This window comes from Danio rerio, chromosome 23 (assembly GCF_049306965.1).
Source record: "Danio rerio strain Tuebingen ecotype United States chromosome 23, GRCz12tu, whole genome shotgun sequence".
NCBI lineage: Eukaryota > Metazoa > Chordata > Actinopteri > Cypriniformes > Danionidae > Danio > Danio rerio.
This window is the reverse complement of record NC_133198.1, coordinates 26,712,129-26,726,698: the sequence shown is the minus strand read 5'-3', so window position 1 is coordinate 26,726,698 and position 14,570 is coordinate 26,712,129. Positions and strand designations below refer to the sequence as shown.

Sequence of the window (14,570 nt, the reverse complement as noted above, 5' to 3'; positions counted from 1 at the left end):
TTTATCAAATGGACTGATTGGCGCAATTATGCATTCACAATGGTATGAAACGTCATAGGGGTGGTCAAATGGATGTCTAATATTTTAAATATTAACATTATTATTTAAAATACAGATCAGAGTGAACTTTTATCTCAGTTTCAAAGCACTGACCCCCGCCACACATTTTGTTTTGATGTCCATCAGGGGGATCGAGGCTTAGGAGGGTCAATCCCCTCAACCCCCCTGTGATTCGCACCCTGTATTCCATACAAAGTATAAACCTGATCAATCAGTTCTTGTTACGTGACTTGCAGTGTGGCATTCTGAAATGTAAAATTTAAAGTTTGTCTGAAAAGAGATGTTTTCAGCTGGGTGCACCTGGCAACGAACACGTGACGCTCTCAATATATGAACGCAGTCCATTGAAAATAATGAACTTGTGCGTGCAAAGATGTGAATGGTCTATTTCACAGCAGCATCACAGAGAGGTCTATGATCTATGCAAGACAAAACAAATCTGTGAACACACACACAACTACTTCTGATATTTGGTCAAGCAGTACATCAGAGCCTTACTTGAGTTTGACATCACGCATGCTCACACACGTTTGTTTTGCTATAGGTGTGTTCTAGAGAAAATTTGTCACAGTTTTGCTAGGTGATTTTTATTTCATTTAATGTCTGTTTTAGATACGTTAAAGGTCTTTGATAAAGATCTAAATGTTTCAGATTCACACTGTAATCACAGATTCAGTCTGTCTGTGACAAAATCATGGATAAAATGGAACGTTCGAGGTTACTAAAGTAACCCTTCGTTCCCCGAGGAGGGAAACGGAAGCACTATAAGTGGATTTGATTGTAAAATCCACGCATTGGGAGGTTCGGTTCAGAAGCTACTCGTCTGAAAGAGTATTGAACGGGCCAATTAAGAATGAATTGGCAGCGCAAGCCTGCGCAGGTGAGCGGCATAAGCAATCAACTGAGTATATAAGCTCACCTGGCGCCAGCAGACGCTATCCTTTTTAAGCTGAAGAGACTTTCAACAGCTAAGGGACAGTCATTATGGCGACGGAGTATAGTGCTTCCGTTCCCCTCCTCGGGGAACGAAGGGTTACTTTAGTAACCTCGAACGTTCCCCTTCGGGGGGAACTTCAGCACTATAAGTGGATTTGATTGTAAAATCCACGCATTGGGAGCCCATTGAAAGCGCCATAATGACTGCACCTTACCAACACCCCCGATGAGGAGATAGTCAAGCAAGCGTGACGCACCCACATCATGGGGGGCGCGGTCCTCCAACGTGTCCCTGGCCCTAATTTATCCTACTTCAACAGAAGTTTTACGGATTTATATATATTTTTTGGGAAGTCGTGAGCATCTAGATAATTCTAGGAAAATACGACAGTACGTTGGGAAGCGTGCAATCCCGATAGGGAGGACGCTGCGGAGGCCATCCGTTACCCAAGGGGGGATAGATGGCAGAATTTACATATGGACTAGCCCTAAAAAGGGGGAGTACGCATAGCAAAAGAGTGGTTAGCGGGGAGGGAAGACACGGGTCCGCCCAGGGGGGGGGACTTAACCGTGGCTGAATAAGCATATGGGATCGCCTAGTGGGGACCACACATAGCAGGCACCTTTACCCAAAACGCGGGCTGACCAGCGGGCAGACCTACAACGTAGTGGGCCAGCAAGTGACTCCTCCGCTGAGTCAGTGCTGGGGGCCACGGAGGAATCTGCAGGGCTCACCTGACGGGGAACTTTACTGACAGATAAAAAGGCGCACGTATCTCCGTGTTAGGGAAAATGGCGCAGCAAGCGTGTTTCAACACCCTACCGAATTGTTCCCTCAATCACCAAGGGTTACCTAATACCCTTGAGGAAACCGGCTCCACTCGCAGATTGTAAAACCTTGCAAATGTGTTGGGTGTCACCCAGCCCGCAGCTCTACAGATGTCTGTTAGAGGGGCGCCGCGTGCGCGCGCTCGAGAGGATGCGAAGCTCCGAGTGGAGTGCGCACGCGCTCTCGGGGGACGCGGCTCATCTCGGCTCTGATAGTGAAAGAAAGGCATCCACAATCTAGTGGGAACTTATTTCGGTACGGCACTTCCCTGCTGCCGACCGCTATAACAGACGAAGAGCTGCTCAGATGATCTAAACTCTGAGTGCGGTCCGGATAATACGCAAAACGCGAAACTGGACAATAAATAAGGGCTGGGTCTGCCTCCTCCGAGGGCAGCGCTTGCAGGCTCACTACCTCGTATTAAAACGGAGTGGTAGGAACCTTGGGCACATATCGCGGGCGGGGTCTCAGGACGTGAGAGAAGCCAGCCCAATTACAGGCACGAGTCACTGACCGAAAAATGCCTCCGGGTCCCCGACCCTCTAATCGATATCAACGCGACCAGCAGAGCTGTCTTCAGGGACAGAAATATACTGAGTCGAGGATCGAAGGGATCTGACGCGGCTTGTGTAGCGAGGGCGAGATCCTAAGAGGGCATGAGAGGGGGCGGGGTGGATTAATTCGCTTAACGCCCCTGAGGAACCGGATGATGAGGTTATGCGTTCCCACGGTGCTGCCAGCCACCGCGTTATGAGAGCGGAGATGGCAGCCACGTAACCTTGAGTGTGGAGGGCGACAGCCTGCTCTCCAACTTCTCTCGGCGTAAAGAAAGCACAACGCTGATCTGGCAAATTACGGGGGTCTTCTCAGCGAGAGACACACCATTCAGTGAATAGACTTCACGTCAGGGCATAGGCGCGCTCGGGGAGGGGGCTCTATCCCGAGTGACGGTATTAGCCACCGCAATCGGAGGTTACCTAAGTCTTCCTCGCGTCTAAAAATCTCCAAAGATCAGCGAGGGTGCCAGGTGGTGCCCTGTCCCTGAGAGAGTAGGTGCTCTCTCGAAGGGACTGCCAGGGGAGGGCTATCGCGAGGGAGAGCTCTGACATCCAGGTCCGGTTGAGCCAGAGGGGCGCAACCAGCAACCCGTTCCTCGTCCTCCCTGACCATGCACAGTAACTGCGCGAGCAGGCTCACTGGGGGAAACGCGTATTGCGCGTGCCCCGAGGCCAGCTGTAAGCCAGTGCATCCGTGCCGAGAGCACTCGGTCAGGGAAAGAACAACTGGCAATGAGCGATCTCGGGGGAAGCAACAGATCGATCTGGGCTTCCCCGAATCGCGCCCATATCAGCTGAACAGACTCGGGGTGGAGTCTCCATTCTCCAGGACGCAAGGCTGCCGTGTGAGCGCATCGGCTGCACGGTTGAGCTTGCCTGAATATGAATGGCGTGCAGCGATTTCAGCCGCGGATGACTCCAGAGGAGCAGACGGCGGGCGAGCTGAGACATGCGGCGAGAGCGCATACCCCCTACACGGCTGATATACGCCACCGCCGCCGTACTGTCCGTCCTGACCAGCACGTGTTGCCGCTCCAACACCGGAAAAAAAACGGTGGAGAGCGAGGAACACTGCCAACAGCTCCAGGCGATATGCCAATGCAACTGGTTACCTTTCCACAGGTCCGCAGCCGCATGCCCGCAACGCACAGCCCCCCAGCCCGTGTTGGAAGCGTCTGCTGAAACGACAACAAGACTGGACGCCTGTTCTAGAGACACCCAGGCCTGTAGGAACGAGGGGTCGCTCCAAGGGCTGAGGGCGCGGCGACACAGCGCAGTAACAGAGACTCGGTGTGCGCGCGCGTGCCATGCGCGTCTGGGGACTCGATCGTGAAGCCAGTGCTGAAGTGGTCTCATATAGAATAATCCGAGCGGCATGAAGCGGCTGCGGATGCCATATGCCCCAGGAGCCTCTGAAATAGTTTCAGTGGGACCACTATTTTACTGTCGAGCTCTCTCAGACAGTACAGCATCAGCTGAGCGCGCTCTCCGGAGAGACGCGCTGCCATGGTGACCGAGTCCAGCTCCAGCCCGAGAGAAGAGATCCTCTGCACGGGGGCGAGTTTGCTCTTTTCTCGGTTGACCTGAAACCCCCACAGGTGGAAGTGCCAGAGCACTTTGTCTCTGTGCATAATCAACTCTGTGCATAATCAAAAGAGAGGGCAATTCAGCCAGTCGTAAAGAAATTGAGTATGCAGATGCCCGCGAGCCGAAGGGGCGCTGAGGCACCCTCCGCGGGCTTGGTGAGGACCCGCGGAGACAGAGAGAGCCCGAAGGGGAGGGCTTTGTATTGCCAAGCTCGACCTTCAAACGCAAACCGCAGAAACTGTCGGTGGCGAGGAAGAGTGGAGACATGGAAATACGCGTCCATCAGGTCTAATGCTGCAGACCAACCCAGAGGACGAACGCACCGGAGGATGCGCTTCTGCGTGAGCATTCTGAACGGCAGCTTGTGCAGGCAGCGGTTCAAAACGCGCAGATCTAGGATTGGCCGTGACCCACCGCTCTTTTTGGGCACGATGAAGCGTGGGCTGTAAAACCCGCTCTCCATCTCGGCTGGAGGGAGCGGCTCGATTGCATCCTTCGCCAGCAGGACAGCAATCTCCTCTCGCAAGACAGGGGCGGACAGGGGGCTGACCCTGGTGAATACACACCCGTGACTTGGGGGGCCGTTTCGCGAACTGAATCTGATTGAATCCGAGTCTGATTGTGCGTATGAGCCACCGCGAAGAGCTGGCCCGCGCTAACCAGGCAGGCAGAGCTCTCGCTAATGGACTCATCGCTACAATCGCTGACGTACCAGCAGTGGGGCAGCGCGGAGTGGGTGTGCTGATCCGGGAAGCTCGCGGGTCCCACGGAAAAGCTGGAGGTGAGATATTTGCTCTCACTCCAAACCTGAGCTCCGGAGGGGAGGCTCGAGGGGTGGGAGAAAGGAGACCGTCCTCCCAGCGCTCGTGAGCCACTGGCGAAACGCACCGAATCTGCAAGCTAGAAAGCATAGCGTCCCAGACTGGCAGATTTCGGGCTGTCACATCTGGGGAAGTGAAAAGTGCCCTTTCATAATGTTTTCATGGCAGTAAAAAGTGCCGTTGGAAATGGGGCCCCGCCCTCCAGCGGGGAAAGAGCAAGTTCCCTCTTCTCCAGATGGCCTGTCCCAGGGGCGCTTCGCGGTCCGTTGCCGGACTTAGCGGCGTTCTGGGCAGGGGGGCTGCCTGCTTCCGAGGTGCCCGACGCGCTCGCTTCGCCTGAGGCGTGTGCGGGGGCGGAGCAGCTCTCGTAGGCGGGCGCCTTCGGCGAGGAGCAGGTATGAATGGCACGGCGGGCGGAGCGGGCTACGGACCGCCGATAAGACATCACCCACCAACTGCTCTCTCACCGCCTTGAATTCCTGGGTGAATTCACAGACAGTGTCGCCGAACCTGGCTGGGGATATGGGGAAGTCAAGAAAGCGGACTTTGTCGACTTTGCGCATATCAGCCAGGGGTGGCGCTCCTGGACCACTAATGTGGACATCGTCCTCCCCAACGCACACGCAGCGGACTCAGTAGTCCGAAGAGCTAAGTCGGCGGCGGTGCGAAGCTCGTAAGCCTGGGTTGGACCCACCCTCGTGCAGCTCGGCCAGCGCCTGCGCTTGGTAGCGCTGGTAGGTGGCTATCGCATGCAAGGCGGAAGCAGCCTGGCCCGCAGCTATGTAAGCTCTAGCTCCGAGGGAGGTAGATAACTTACAGGCTTTGGATGGGAGACGAGGCGAACCCGCCAAGAAGAGGCGCCGCGCGGATTTACCGCCATCGCGCACTCAACCTGAGGAAACGCCACATACCCCCTGGCTGTTTCACCGTCAAGAGTGGTTAGGGTGGAGGAACATGCAGCACGAGCAGAAAAAAGTGCTTTACAAGACCGCGTGAGCCTACTGTGCACCTCCGGGAAGAAGGGAACGCCCCTCTAGTCGGTCCGGCCGCGGAGCTGGGGGATAAACCATCTCCAACCCACGGCCGAAGCAGCCCGGGAAAGCACGGCTAACATGTCCGTTTCAGGATCCGTAGTGACAGCGCTCACCAGCTCGAAGGGGGCGAGCTGGTCTGGATCATCGGACAATGAAAGCCCACCCTCCGATGCCGCGGTGGACATCTGGTCTCCGGTGTCATCGGGCGTAAGGGCTACCATCTGTTAGACGGATCGCTTCCCCCGCCCGAAGCTTGGATGGAGCGCTTAGAGGAGCGGGAGGTCCGCGGGCCCGTGGGCGACGGATTATCTCTCGCTGAAACCCTCAGATCTGCCCGAGTGCCCGCTGCAGAGCAGAGGACAACTGGGGTGGTTCGCCCTTTTGCAAAGGCTAACCGCGATCTTGCGCAACTGTCATGGCATAGCAATGCTGACATGAACTGCCCGCGAGCAGCGCATTAACATGCTGGACCCCCAGACATGTAACACAGTGCCCGCGCCCATCATCCGAGGACAGGAAACCACCGCATCCAGAAACGCACAGTCGGAGCGCCGTCCTGATAAGGACGTGCTGCACGACTGTGTTGCTCTTTCTGTGAAGTTTGCAACTTTATACGCACCGCTCTGGAGGACCGGACCCAAAGAACGCCAGGCAAGGGAGAAACCCAGCTCGACCGTCTGCCACTGCGTGTACACACTCTGGACCGGGAGAATGCTCTCGTTCGCTCAGAATCGCTGGTCACAGCAGGAGGAACCCTCATCGACTCGATCAGAAAGTCTCTGAAGCGAAAAGGATAGCGTCTGCTGGCGCCAGGTGAGCTTATATACTCAGTTGATTGCTTATGCCGCTCACCTGCGCAGGCTTGCGCTGCCAATTCATTCTTAATTGGCCCGTTCAATACTCTTTCAGACGAGTAGCTTCTGAACCGAACCTCCCAATGCGTGGATTTTACAATCAAATCCACTTATAGTGCTGAAGTTCCCCCCGAAGGGGAACCAGTGAGCTTGTTGCTGTGAGGGAACAGTGCTAACCACTGATTTCCTATATATTTTCTTCTAGAGAAAGTCGTATTTCTTTTAGTTTCACTGGAATAAAAGCTGTATTTATTTTATTTAACCCCATTAAGATTTTATTTCTAGATACAATTGGATAGGAGGGGTTTAATCCTTTTGACTTCAGCTCTACATCTTGGACAACCTGGAAATAAGAATGAGGGAATAATTATTTTTAGGTTAAATATCCCTTTAACATGAGGAAGAAAGTCACACAGGCATGATGATGATGACTAGTTTCATTTTTTTGATTCTCTATTATTCTACAGGAAACTAGTAAAATAATCTCATTCACCGGCATAAAGGAAAGAGCATTGTTAACATCAGGTACCGAACACTGCTTTTTTGCCATAAAAAGCACTGCTTCCGACAGCGACACACATAAGCTTTCACCATTGAACACACACAAACACAGCTGGGGTCTAGAGGCAAAGACTGGTTTGAATGGGCCTGGATAATTAACAGCGATAATAATAGAAGTCACTTGTGGTGGAGAGCGTGTTTGTGTACACAGCACTAAATGAACAGCGTTTACTCTTGTATGGTGAGCTGCTGCTGCCGCTCTTTACTGGCCCTTTCCATTGACACCTGCTTCAGCGAGAGGCCGGACACATCATTACTGCTGTGATGCTGTAATGGATGGATTTTCAAAACTACAATGATTATTTCCAGCTGGGAAAAAAAGGTCAATGCCGTTTAAGGTGATTATGGTCGTTTATGTAAGGCCATAGAGGCTTTTTAGCTGGTCAGACATGGTTTATTAGCTCTGATTGTTTGTCCAACATGATCTAACGTGGCTAAATTATCTTTCCACATTTTAAGTTTATGAAAATAAATTAAATTAAAAGAGTTATAATTGTTCTTTTTTAAAGCCTCATTTTACACGTCACTTAGATTCAAGGAGTACAGTTTTACTGTTTTTGAATCTATTCAGCAAATCTGTCTGGCTGGAGCACTTTTAGCTTAGCTTAGCATAGATCATTGAACCAGATTAGCATTTTGTTCAAAAAATGACCAAAGAGTTTAGATAATTGTCCTATTGTGGTTACATTGTGCATTAAGAGCAACGAAAAATGAAAAGTTGCTATTTTCCAAATCAGTATGTCTAGGAACTATACTCTTGTTTCTTCGTAATAATCAAGGAACTTTGATCAAGAAGCTAATGGTCTAATTCGATTTAATTATCTATGCTAAGCTAACAGTGCTCCTGCCAGACCATGAGCTTGGCTGAATGGGTTTAAAAATTATTGAAGAGTTGAGATAATTTTTCTATTTGAAGCGTGACACTTCTGTAGAAACGTGTACTAAGACCAACGAAAAATGAAAAATTGCTACTTTCTAGGTCGATATGTTTAGGAACTATACTATTATTCCTGCATAATAATCAAGGAACTGTGATCAAGAGGCTAATAGTCTAATCAGATTCAAAGATCTATGCTAAGCTAGGCTAAAAGTGCTTCTGCCAGACCATGAGTTTGACTGAACGGGTTCAAAAATAACCAAACAATTTAGATATTTTTTTTATTATTTAAAGGGTGACACTTCTGTATTAACACTGTGTACTAAGACCAATAAAAAAATGCAATGTTGCTACTTTCTGGGTCAATATATTTAGGAACTATACTCTCATTCCTGCGTAATAATCAAGGAACTTTGAACAAGATGCTAATGGTCTAATCCGATTCAATGATATATGCCAAGCTAAGCTAAAAGTGCTCCTGCCAGACCATGAGTTTGGTTGAATGGGTTTAAAAATGATCAAAGAGTTTAGATAATTTTTTCTATTTGAAGCATGACATTTCTGTAGTAAAATTGTATACTAAGACCAATGAAAAATGAAACATTGCTACTTTCTAGGTTGATATGTTTAGGAACTATACTCTCATATCTGCGTAATAATCAAGGAACTTTGATCAAGATGCTAATGGTCTCCACTGAATCTTCGATTCAATGATCTATGCTAAGCTAAGCTAAAAGTGCTCCCGCCAGATCATGCATTTGGCTGTATGAGTTCAAATATGGTAAAACTCAACTTATAACCTTTAACAAAAAAGTGGAGTGTATCTCTAAGTTATATTAGATTCACCTTGATTTTATAAAGGTCAGTTTACTATATTATTAGCTAAAATGATATTAAGCGTATTACTTTCAAACTAATTCCTGTTTCACATCTCAAAATCATGAAATTACCTTTTTAATTCCACATTTTCTACGATTGTGGGAATACCACTGTATAATTACATTCTACATTTGGAAAAACAAAACATTTTCAATCCATTGGTTCCAAAACAAATCCATCAAAGCCAACCATTTCTAAAATCCTCTCTATCTACTCCTAAATCACCCTTTTAAATTGTTCATATTATATGTATGGGAAAAAAATACATCCTTGGCTCCACCCAGACCTGTTTCTGTGAGTTAAACCTCTGTGGGTAGTTAATCTGATGTTCCAGAAGCCTGTGAGGAGAGAGATATCACTCTCATATGTCATTTGCTATCTGGCATCATATACAGCATGATGGGCGGCACTGCAATAAAGAGCAAGCGTGGCCTGTAGCGATCTCTTCTGAGATGGATCCTGCTGCTACCAGATGACCCCCGGCGTCCATTTCAAACTCCTCACTAGAGGCAAGGCTATTACACACACGCATGTATAAACCGCATGACACAATGGTTCTACCTCATTCTTCCTGAACGTAAGCTGACAGCGAACGAGACAGGCTTTTCAAAGTTTCCCAGTAAAAAAAAAATCCACTTAATATTCCCCTCCCAAGCGAAAGCACAAAGACAGCCATCGAAAATGATTTACAAGTCTTTTGTAAAGAACGCACATAAACACGCGTTTGTTTGGGGGGCGAGCAGGCCTCTCTGTAGACTTATCTAGAGCGAGCTTACAAAAGCCCGACAAAAAAACCCATGACTCACGCAAACAATTACTGTGAAGGATGCTGCCCTCTTTAATTCTAACTTAAGTGCATCGTTTCAACAAAAAAAAAAGGTTGCGGAGGAGGAAAATTACAGTCCTCTCTTGAAATATCGGTGGAGTGCTTAAGTGCAGGGGGTGGACGAGGATGAAAGGCAGTGAGGGAGTGAGTGGCATCAATGCATGTGTGTGTGTGTGTGTGTTTGTGTTTGGACTTACCACATGGTCCTTTGTGTTGCATCTGTATCTGTTTCTGAAGAGCGCATCCCATGGCCTTCATTTGACATGAGCTGCTGTACGTGTGCCCATCGCTGCCGCAAACAGGGTCTTGGTCCTGCGGACAGGCGTCTGAGCATTCACACACTGCTTCGCTGTTCTTCACCACGCACACGGCTCCAAACTCGCAGGTCTTCTTCAGGCAGGGGCTCTCCAGGTTAAGATCTGCCCCAAAAAGCAGAGAAACAAGTTATCGTTTGACTTATAGGAAGAAGGAAAAGAAAGTGAGGGGGAGGAAGTGTAGTTCAATTTGTAGTAAGCGTAGTGCTTAATCTGGATTCTGTACACACTGGTTTTGGCTATTTATGATGATGATAACTGAATCCTATACAGCCAAGCTATCTAAGTAAACATTGTAGGATCTGGAGTGACTCCCCTTTACTATTCACACAAACATGTATCTATGTCAAACATTGCCGGGTTCACATATGGTGCAAAAATGTAATGAATTCCCCTATATTTAAAATGGTTTTTCACCCATACCGTAACCACTGCAGTGTGTGACCTAGTGTGACTCCAGTATTCTGTTCACACATAATACAATTACATATTTGAATTACTCCTGCATTTGAATGTTTATGTACCCATAAGCACTGCAGTATATGTACGATCTAGTGTGACTCCAGTATTCTGTTCACACATACTATAAATTATTTGAATTAATCTTGCATTTGAATGTGTTTTTGCACCCATAGCATAACCACTGCAGTGTGTGTGATTTAGTGTGACTCCAGTATTCTGTTTACACACGATAAAACAACTTATTTGTATTACTCCTGAATTTGAATGTGTTTTTTGGACCCATAACCACTACAGTGTGTTGGTGTGTGTGTGGGATCTAGTGTGACTCCAGTATTCTGTTCACACATAATAAAATAAATTATTTGAATCAATTTTGCATTTGAATGTGATTTTGCATCTATACTGTAACCACTGCAGTGTGTGTGATCTAGTGTGACTCCAGTATTCTGTTCACACACGATACATCAACTTATTTGAATTACTCCTGAATTTGAATGTGCTTTTGTACCCATAACTACTACAGAGGGTGTGAAATCTTGTGCGACTCCAGTATTCTGTTCACACATGACATAGCAACTTATTTGATTACTCCTGCATCTGAATGTGTTTTTAGCACCCATAACCACTGCAGCGTGCGTGTTTGTGTGTGTGTGTGTGTGTGTGTGTGTGTGTGTGTGTGTGTGTGTGTGTGTGTGTGTGTGTGTGTGTGTGTGTGTGTGTGATCTAGTGTAATAAAATAACTTATTTGAATTACTCCTGAATTTGAATGTGTTTTTGCACCCATAACCATCACAGTGTGTGACTCAATTGTGACTCCAGTATTCTGTTTACACATGATACAACAACTTATTTGAATTACTCCTCCATTTAAATGTTTTTTGCACTGATAACAACTGCCATGTGTTTGTGTGATGTAGCTTGACTCCAGTATTCTGTTTCCACACAATACAACAATTTAACAGAATTACTTCTTTACTGGACTTACATTTACTGGAACTACTTTAACTAATTACTGGACTGCATCTAAATGTGTTTTTTGCACCTATAACCACTGCAGTGTGTGTGTGAGATCTAGTGTGACTCCACTATTCTGTTCACACACAATACAATAACTTATTTGAATAATTCCTCCATTTGAATGTGTTTTTCCACTCATGACCACAGCAATGTTTGTGAGTGTGACCTTAGTATTCTGTTCCCACACGATACAAAAACTTAACCAAATTACTCATTTACTTGTTTAAATTTAAAATTAAAGTTGGACTCCAGTACAACAATTTATTTGAGTCACTCCTGAATTTGAATGCATTTTCACACCATAGTAAGTGTGTGTTTGGTAATCACATCAGATAATCAACAAAATGATGCTATAATTATCTCTAAATTGAAAGAATTGGAGATTTGAGAGTGAGTCCGGTATTCTGTTCACACACAAACAAAAACGGATTCGCTCTTGTATTTAAATGCAGTTTTCACATTCACAACGACTGCACTATGTTTGCAACACATAATTCCTCAGAAGCACCTGAGATACATCAGAATGTTCCTATTATTATTTTATATCAAAGGCTCCAGTATTCCTTTCACTCACAGCAAAGTGCAATAACAATGGATTCCCTTTTGAATGCTGCTGTTACACTCACAAGTGCAGTGTGTATGTGATCTATGATTTAGTAGAAATGTTTGACTTAAAAATGGCAAAAAGCAACTTGTTTCTCTTCCAATAATGCTTGATTGTCTAAGAAAATGTACTAAGAAGCTCTTACTAAACAGACACACATTTCGAACGGTGCAGCTGTAAACATGCAGCCCATTAGAGCATCCAATCAGAACACTTTTTACGTCTCACATCTCATTTCATGCATCACTAACCAAACCTCCCTCAACTATGGATAGATTAAAAAAAAAAAAAAACAGACAGACAGACAAGTAAAACACAAAGCATCACCCCAGAAAAGAGAGCACTCTAGTTAATAATTCAGTGTACAGGGTTACAGCACAGACATGAAATATGAACATGAAAGAGAGTAGCTGGGACTCTCAGTGGTGCCACAGTAAGTTCATTAACTGCTGCAGTTAGCAGACAGAGGGTCGAGGGACAGGGGGACTGAGCACAAGCCCTGTTTCTGATGTGAGCACAGAGGGAAAAAGAACAGGAGAAGAAGAGAAGAATAATTGGGTCAGCAGTAAACCAGCTCAGCTCACACCCTCAAGAGGAGAACCTTTCGTCACCAAACAAGGTCTCATTTTGCCCAATCAGGAGAAGATTTAACAAAACAGCAAAGACAGATAAAGTATTGTGGACAGGGATGAAGATGGTTTCTGGGGGAGATTCTGTAAAATAATTCTCATTTAATTTTATCAAATAAAAAAATAAATAAAAGGGGTTAATAATTTTGTCCTTAAAATGGGAATTTAAAATGTTTTATTCAAGCCTAAATAAAACAAATAAGACTTTCTCCAGAACAAAAAAAAAAAAAACATTATCAGACATGCTGTGAAAATGTCCTTGCTCTGTTAAACATCATTTGGGAAATATTTAAAAAAGAAAAATAATTCAAAGGGGGGGCTAATAATTCTGACTTCAACTTGTATATAAGAAGATCAATATATCAATCTGCAATAACAGAACTCGTACAGCCTCTTCACCCTTTTGTATTACTCCGCCTACATAGAGTGACAGCAGATCAATAGACCCACTACATTTTAACAAATACTGCAGCTCTTGGATAACATAATATACTTTTGAGGCTTTTTACAAATTGTTTAGGTTGCAACTATGCAGTTTATTTATGAGAACAGTACCTATTTTAAATATTTATAGTAATATTTGCATCCTGTGATACTGAACAGAGCAAAGACGGTTGCTCCACAAGATGGCTGCATATCAAAGCCTTAGGGGAGAAAAACTCTTTTCGTATTTCAAACTACAGTTGATCAAATCATTATAAAACAAGTGACATTCTAAGTCGTTATCTCTATTTTGTATTTTGTAGTGCTGTATTTATCCCATAGCAATCTGCTAGTGTTTGTTTTGCTTTGGCTTTTTTGGGGTTAATTATTGTGATCTCCCGATTGCAACAGAGAAATACTATGAAATCTTAGTAGACTGATGGCATTTCATGCCGTTCAGCCTTATAATCTTAATGTGAGCAAAATAACCTGTTTTATCATCACTTTAGACACTATGCTGGAAAATCATTCAAATACTAGCTTTAAAGTTGGTGAATTAGCAACGGTTTCTGCTGTTCTGACGTCAGCTGCAGGTGTGTATACATATATAGTTCCATATTTCTTTGTGCTTTATTTTTATCCATCATGAAAAAAAAATGTTTAGTTTTATAGCATGAACTTTTTATTTGAATTTCTATGGAAAGAGCTGTTTTGAGTTCATTGTGTTCTATATCTATATATTTTTTTTTCTTCCATACAGTACATTAAATTATTATTTTTTTAACACATCCATAATAGTTTTGTTTAAAAACATACTTGCATGTGTTAGGGTTATTCATGGTCACTCAAATAATTCTGTTTTCTTTTTGATGACAGTACAGTGAAAAGAATAATGCCTCCTGTTGCATCTATAAAAAAATAACTGACTGTTTACATTTTAACTGGATGTATTCCCATAATAAACACACAGCATCATGGGATGTATGAACAAGGTGGATAACAAACAATAGGAGACATTCAGCTGAATCACTGTGCTCTATTCCAGACAATATACTGTACTTTGAAAATTTTTACTGCATGGAGAAAGCAGCCTAATATTTTTCTTTGTTCTCTCCATAGAGTTAGATTTGGGGTGACATATCGGTGAGTAAATGTTGACACAATTTTCACTTTTAGAGGAGCTTTTCTTTATAAACAAACAAACAATGAAAAAAATCATGCTGCACATTTGTATGCTTGGGGTTCATATTTGAGGGTTGAGAAAGGCTAGAGGAGCAAACGTGATGTGTTTGCACTTTCA

General features: G+C 45.3%; 1 protein-coding gene across 38 annotated transcripts in view; it reads right to left on the bottom strand.

The window, feature by feature from the left end:
* agrn (agrin) overlaps positions 1 to 14,570 on the bottom strand; it is a 444,147-nt gene that overhangs the window by 128,247 nt on the left and 301,330 nt on the right. For 36 of the 38 annotated variants that reach the window (XR_012398373.1, XM_073938578.1, XM_073938589.1 and 33 more), the window contains 1 exon segment: positions 10,019 to 10,240. The exons of the other annotated variants lie outside the window; for them this stretch is intronic. Coding sequence is in view for 35 of the 36 variants with exons in the window: in XM_073938578.1 (XP_073794679.1) it covers positions 10,019 to 10,240 (222 nt within the window). In the remaining variant the exon portion in view is untranslated. 38 annotated transcript variants of the gene reach the window in all.